The 6,951-nt window shown below is 40.9% G+C and overlaps 1 protein-coding gene across 1 annotated transcript; it reads left to right on the top strand.

The window, feature by feature from the left end:
• Positions 1-949: 949 nt before the first annotated feature.
• trim105 (tripartite motif containing 105) lies at positions 950-6,166 on the top strand. The gene is made up of 7 exons (XM_015010843.2): positions 950-1,087; positions 1,519-1,833; positions 2,722-2,817; positions 3,811-4,029; positions 4,210-4,223; positions 4,361-4,476; positions 5,104-6,166. The coding sequence occupies exons 2-7, from the start codon at positions 1,543-1,545 to the stop codon at positions 5,652-5,654; spliced, it is 1,287 nt and encodes a 428-aa protein (XP_014866329.2). The 5' UTR covers positions 950-1,087; positions 1,519-1,542; the 3' UTR covers positions 5,655-6,166.
• Positions 6,167-6,951: the final 785 nt, after the last annotated feature.

Here is a 6,951-nt window from a genome sequence, read left to right as displayed (position 1 = left end):
GTTTTGATTTTGGACAAGCTCAAATTATTCTTACCAAATTTGCTTTTACAATAAAGCTGTATTAAACCAGTTATGTTCTTTGTGGTAAATTAGCAAGATGTAGCAAGCAGTTCCAACAGTGTGTTTCGGGTATTATTTAAACCTTCACGTCCTTTGTACTATATGTGGTGGCAAAAAAATTTACAAGCATCCTTGTTCAGATCTGTTTCTAACACCATGCGGTTGTTTTAGACTTTTTAATTCTGTATATAGATTTAGGAAGGCAAGTTTTGGCAAGTAGCTATTTCCTTGGGAATTTCTCAGCTTACTTTTAAAAAGGCATGTTCCCATGGTTCCAATAGCTAATGTACTTTGTCATATTTGTACCCTGTAAAGCAAGATGTCATGGGTTCCTGATAAAAGATCCTGCATACCATGTAAAAAAAAACATAAAGGAAAGCCACAATAAAAACTACTTTAGTTATATTTATAGGTAAAAATAAAACAAACAAGAAAAACGTATTTTAATTGATTTTTCTAATCTATTACATGCTATTCTTTGTAGCCTTCCTATCATTAGGATGGGTAGATAAAATATATTGACATTATATATTTTAATGTCATATAAATTATTTTTCTTTTTTTTAAGTAAATATATTTTTTAAAAATCCTTTCAGCATTTTAAAATAATACTTTACAGTTGTCCTTTTTGCTTATTAGTTTGGAAATAAAACCCTTATGAACAAGGCACCACTTCACATTTTGTTATATCGACTTTCTATCAGTTTCGGCTTTCATAAAAATACCTAAACAAAAAATGAAAATATAACTGTAAGCATACAGTGTATTTTTGCTCTTTACAACTCATCATTTCGTGTGAGCGAAGCAAAACAGACGAGAAAGATAATAGATAAACTGTGGCTGACCACTCTCTGACTTCCTTCTTCCGGGGTTCAAATGAACCAATCAAACGTCGGCCTTCATCGTGCGCATGCTCATTTGTGGTTCCCCGAGCACAACAGCAACAGGAAGGAACAGCGCAGGATCAAGGAGCAAAGAAGGAGGGACATTGAAGTGTTTGGACCCACTTCACTAAACAGCAGACCGCGTAAGTTCATTAAAGTGTTGAATGTCCGCTTATATCGTTGTGACATAATAGTTTTGATAAGGTTTTTAGTTCGTTGAACTTCTCATGGGCGGCTATGTGGCTCTAAATGCTAACAGTCACTCGGCAAACTAAACAGTCTGAGCGAAGGCTTTTTACAGTACGGATCATGTGATCTGTCGCTTGCTATCCAGACTTAATCACCTTGATTTGAGTTTACACTTTAAATTGTTTGTTACACATACTCTGGGAGTCTGTTTAAATAACTGATAGCTGTAGTCGAACCTTTTTGCCACGAGTGCATGAAAGGACATGTAGCTATTTAATGTAATGTCTTTAGTTTACCATCAGAGTTTTTCTGCTGACAGAACAAAACCCAGATCACCACCCTGAGTTTCTTCTTGTTTTCTAATCTTTTGCTTTCACTTCCTCAGCCTGGAGAGGAAACACGTCTCAGCATGGCTGCTGCTCCTGCTGCACCTCCTCCCTCATCCAAAGGCAGCCTGAGGGAGGACCTGACCTGCGCCATTTGCTGCGACCTGTTCCAGGAGCCTGTCATGCTGTCCTGTATGCATCACTTTTGTAAGGCGTGCATCTCAAGGTACTGGAGGGGAACACTGGGTCCTGTAACCTGCCCACAGTGCCGCAAAGAGTTCAGGTCCAAGCAGTTTCAGACCAACTACCTGGTGGCAGCGATGGTGGACAAGGTTCGGTCCTCCTCTTCAGACACCTACATCAGGAATCTGGAGGTGACTTCATCGCTTTTGCTTTCTCCTCCGCCTGTGTGTTTTATCATCTGGCTGTCTCACATTAATTTTTAGATTGGTGTGTATTATATCTTATGCAGATAATAAATTGTTCCAAAGTAAACCTAGTAATGATCAGACATTTCCATTTGAGTTGTAAAAGTTTAATATAACCGTCTTCCATGTTTCAGTCCACATCTGTGTCTTATTGACATGTGCTTGACTCGATCAGGCCAAAGTCCACTTCCACTCCCTGTGATATCACTTGGTATGGCAGGATATTTCAATCAACCTAAACAAGGAGCATTGTGTAAAGTCACACCAAAAGAACCACCACTGATGATTTACAAATGTCTCACCTGGCTTACAGTGACCTTGTAACAAGACTTGACTGCCTGGATTGAAAACATTTACATTTTTCTTTTCTTCGTTTTTATGCATTATGTTAATTCATGTTGAAATCCCAGTAAAATATATTGAAGTCTATGACTATGATCTAAAAAAATGTAAAAATTTAATTTACATTTATTTAAACCAAAATCCCTGATTTTTCTTTTCAAACTGCAGCTGTGCGATGTTCGTTTATGTTTTTATATGCACAGCTGGTGCACTCTTATCATCTTCGCAGCTGATGGCAACATTGATTTCTCTTCCAAATCCACAGCACTTGGACTTTGTAATAGTGTGTACCACTGTTGCATTGGGTTAAGATAAAAAACAAGCATCTAGCTTCCTCTAAAATGCAAAGTCATGCAGTGTCACCATAAAATATAGCTTTAAAGGAATTTAATAGGTAGCGGTGAGGGTTCTGATTGCTCTGGCTTTCCTATCCCACTACATTACATTTTATAAATTAGCTTCTCCAGACATTATTTGCATATTGGTTTGCAGAAACAGCTGAGTGCGGCGTTGCAGAGCCATAACTCAAGGAAGGAGGATCTCCTCTGCACCATTCGCAAAGACAGAGACAAGATGGATATCATAAAGGTAGGCTCGACCGAACAGAACCTAATATTTCATTACGCACATTCAGTTGTGTTTTCAGCTGCATTCATAGTCTCTTATTGTGTTCCTCAAATGTCTGAGCACAATTCTGCTTCTCACATTTAACGGAATATCGGTTGTGAATAAGATACAAGTGCGATAAGCAGGTGAGAGCTTGTTCTGTGCTCTTGAGTAGATGAAAAGAAAACCTCATCAGTGCAAACGTCCTGTGGAAGTAAACAAAAAGGATATGTGGTGTTCTGATAAGCATAATCTGCATTTGTGTTGCCTCCAGAAGTCAATGAATTAGTAATTATAATCCACATTAAGGCTGCATGTTTAACCCTAAATATAAAAAGCTATGTGGCAGAGAACACTGGACATCAGCCTGAACACATCATGCCCCCAATGACGCACGGTGGTGAAAACGTAGTGCTGTGGGGAAGATTTTCTTTAGCAGCAACAAGTTAGCTAATCGGAAGTTAAGGAGGAATGGAGCTAAGTATAGTTCTACCTCTAAACTTGTTTGGTGCTTTAAAAGACTTGGTTTTGAATGGCCTAGTCAAAGTTCCACAATAATTCCAATTGAAAAAATGCTTTACAGGATTTGGGAAAACGAATGTTCATTGAAGTTCTCCAGTCTGACTTATTTTACAAAGAAGATTAGACAAAAAACTGTATTTACATGTATAAACGTTGTTCCCCTAAAGTCGTGCAGCAGAAACTGCAGTGGAAGGAGATTCATTCTGCATTTGCACGGTTCTACAAAGCATTGACCTCGTGGAGTTGAATAGAAATCCTGCCACACTTTTCCTTTTAAAGTGTTTATAAAGCCGTGAATCACATTCCTTCAGCTTGCCAATCATTTGTGCTTTGTATTGGTCCTTTAATATGGAATTTAAAATTAAATACTGCAAGGGCACTGTATTTTGATGTATCTAAGTCACTTGGCAATGTCAATGTTCCTGACCTACCAGTACTTTCCCACTTCTCCAGAGAGTTGGAGCAGATCTGCAGGGGTGTGTCAAAAGTGAGTTCAGAGCTCTGCATCAGATCCTGGAGGAGGAGGAGAACCATACGTTGGATCAGCTGAGGAGAGAGGAGGCGGAGGAACTGGAGAAGGTCCAGCGTCACCTGGAGGCCGCAGAGCTGGCTGTGAGGGAGCTGGAAGATAACATAAAGCTGCTGCAGCAGTCGAACATCACGCTAACTGAGGTGGAGCCTTCTCACTCCAAAGTCTATTAATTTTGTAAAGTTTTTTTTTCTTTTCTTGTTCTTAACCATAATTTAAAATATTATGGTGGAATAAAAAACTTGAGCTTGATCTAATTTGTAACTTTTCTGCCAGTGTGTAACATGCAGTTAATGTGATTTCTTTGGTTTCCTTCCTGACAGTTTCCACAGTTGAGGTAAGCATTTACTGCCGTAAGGTGACACAGTAATTGCTCCAGGCCTTTTAACACCAGTCATGTACATATTAGACTTTGACATCTAATTAATGTTATTTGATCTTAGACACCCTAATAAAATGTGTTTTAATCCTCAGGACCTGTGTGGAGGTGAACGTGGCACCAGATTTTGATGTCAGTGCCTTCAGCGGCAAATACTTGGCTCCGTTACAATACATCACATGGAGGAGGATGTTCAAGGCCCTGAAGCCAGGTAACTTCCCATCTGATGAGCATCATTAAACACAGACTGATACTGCAACTTTCAGAGGCATTTTAGAGAAACGGCAGTGCAGAAATATTCATATCTCATCAACCTTTTCCCATGCTCACATCATGATCATAATTATGTTGTAGAAGGAAATGGCAGATGGGTTTTTAATATTTTGAATAACTAAAAGTCAGAAATGTTTGGGGCTCATATGTCGTTAAACCCATTTACTCTGTTAGTCCTGAATAAAATCAGTTTAGTTTTAATTAGTAAGTAGATTCCAGCTTTGTGTAAATGAATTAATCTTACATTGCATTCACGCCAGCATCAACTAAAGGTGTAACAAATGTTGGGATTTTGGTCTCCAGTCGAACAGAGTCGGACTATCAGTCAGACTGTCGCTATTAAACACTGCAGAGTGCATCTGCATCTATAGTATTTTTCTTCCCTCACAATGATGTGTGTTCTTGTTTTTGGTCTACCGCATAAAATCTCCTCATAAATACACTGAATATTGTAGTTGTAATGTGACAAAAACCAAAAAAACATGAAGAGGTGTGAATTAATGTCAAGTCTTTATTTCAAAAACGACATTTGTGCCAGCTCCTGATGAATCTTTTCAACCCAAAGGTCCTGCTGCCTTAACGTTTGACGCAGAGACGGCACATCCCAGCATCCACGTCTCCCGGGACAAAACCGTGGCTGTCGAGTGCGATGCCATGACCCCGCAGCCGAGCAACAGCAAGCGCTTCGTCCAGTGCGTCAACATCCTGGCTTCCCAGGCCTTCCAGTCAGGGCGACATTACTGGGAAGTCGAAGTGGGCTCCAGCCCCAAATGGGACCTGGGCGTCGCCTCCGAGACCGTGGACAGGCGCGCCCGGATCAAACTCAGCCCCGAGAACGGCTACTGGACCCTGCGGCTGCGGAATGGGAGCGAGTACTGGGCCGGGACGCAGCCGTGGACGAGGCTGCAGCTCGGGTCGCCCCCGCAGAGGATCGGGGTGTACTTGGACTGCGACGAGAGGAAGGTGGCCTTCTACAACGCCGACGATATGAGCCCGCTGTGCTTGTTCAGCAAGGGGCCGAGGGGAAAAGTGTTCCCCTTCTTCAGCCCGTGCATCAGCGAGAACGGACAGAAACCTCACCCTATGAAGCTCCTCCACGGGGCTCTGTCTGGATAAAACGGTCGATACCGCTCAGCATTAAGAACCTGTTCTGTTCTTCACCAAAGACTTTGAAAGGCACCCCTGGCATTACTTCACTTTTGGATAATTTCTGTTTTTCTAAGAATTTCTACGCTGTAATTGTTGCAGGTTCACATAATATAGAAATAGATATAACATTTCCTCATAAAAACAAAAACGATAAATAAATATCAGGGTTGTTGTCTTTAGTGTCTTGAGGAAGAGGTTTCCTTTCCATTTTGTTTTTAAATCAGCATGAATGATCTGTGCACTTTACTTTGAGATATATTTGATTAAATGGCTTCCTCATGTTTTATGCACGAGTTTGAAATAAGTCGGTTCTGTCTGTAAGCTTCCCAGTTTCACAGAGCTGAACTGTAAACATTCATTCGTAGTCACTCTATGTGTCTAGTTTCAAACACAAATGCATGCGTTGTGTTTCATTGTTGTATACATGGATGTAAATCTGCTGATGCGGACAATAAACCAAGTCAAAGTTTCTTTTTAAACTGACTGCCTTTGATTCTTTTCAGCAGCTGCGACTTTGCACGCATTCATCACCTCTGAAGGGTAAAAGTCCTCACTACTTGAACCTATCAAGGATGTTATAAGGCATCATCAAAGGAGGCTGCACAATTGCATACTCCGCGGTTGATGGCAGTCCAAAACCATTTAAACCCCGAGACAGTGGCGGCTTGTTGACTCTGCTGCACCTGGACTGGAATTTGTGAAACGTGCGAGCCGTCGCTGACACTAGAGGAGCGAGAACAGGCGGGCTTTCGGGTTATCTCCACAAACACACTAGAGCACCGACGTCCTGTTTCCTCCCGTCAGGTGAAAGGTCAGGCAAACAGAGTGACAGTGTGGCTGTTTCTGAGGTTCTGTTTTTTGACAGCCCTCAAGGGCACGAGAAGCAGGATGCTGCTGCCTGCTCCTCTGAACGGAGGAGTGGCACAATGAGCCACACCAAACGGGGATTTGTGCTTTTTCCTGTGAAATGTTTTGTTAACTGGCAAAAGCACAAACAAAATTTGAACTTTTATTCTGTGGATCCTGTGAGGCTGAGATGTTTGTGCATGTACGCTTCCTTTGAACAAAACTAGCACTCCAGTGTTATCTTTAGAGTCTTCAAACAGAATTACCGATCAAATACAGATTTAAAAAAATGCATTTAAGTTTAGAATTGGTTGCAATACAGTATTAAAAATGAAATGACATCACCTTGTGGGTGGGTTATTTTCCAACTTTTTATGATATGAGCAAAAACATTTTACATCCTGCTTAGCTTTACCTG

This window comes from Poecilia mexicana, unplaced genomic scaffold (genome assembly GCF_051168715.1).
Source record: "Poecilia mexicana isolate PSO_F unplaced genomic scaffold, ASM5116871v1 scaffold_10, whole genome shotgun sequence".
NCBI lineage: Eukaryota > Metazoa > Chordata > Actinopteri > Cyprinodontiformes > Poeciliidae > Poecilia > Poecilia mexicana.
This window is presented reverse-complemented; position numbering and strand designations above follow the sequence as displayed.

Excerpts from the sequence above, each read along its gene's own strand:
- trim105 (XM_015010843.2), top strand. The coding sequence starts at position 1,543 with ATGGCTGCTGCTCCTGCTGCACCTCCTCCCTCATCCAAAGGCAGCCTG. Across the intron at positions 2,818-3,810 it reads ACAAGATGGATATCATAAAG|AGAGTTGGAGCAGATCTGCA; the intron begins GTAGGCTCGACC and ends CCACTTCTCCAG. Across the intron at positions 4,477-5,103 it reads GTTCAAGGCCCTGAAGCCAG|GTCCTGCTGCCTTAACGTTT; the intron begins GTAACTTCCCAT and ends TTCAACCCAAAG.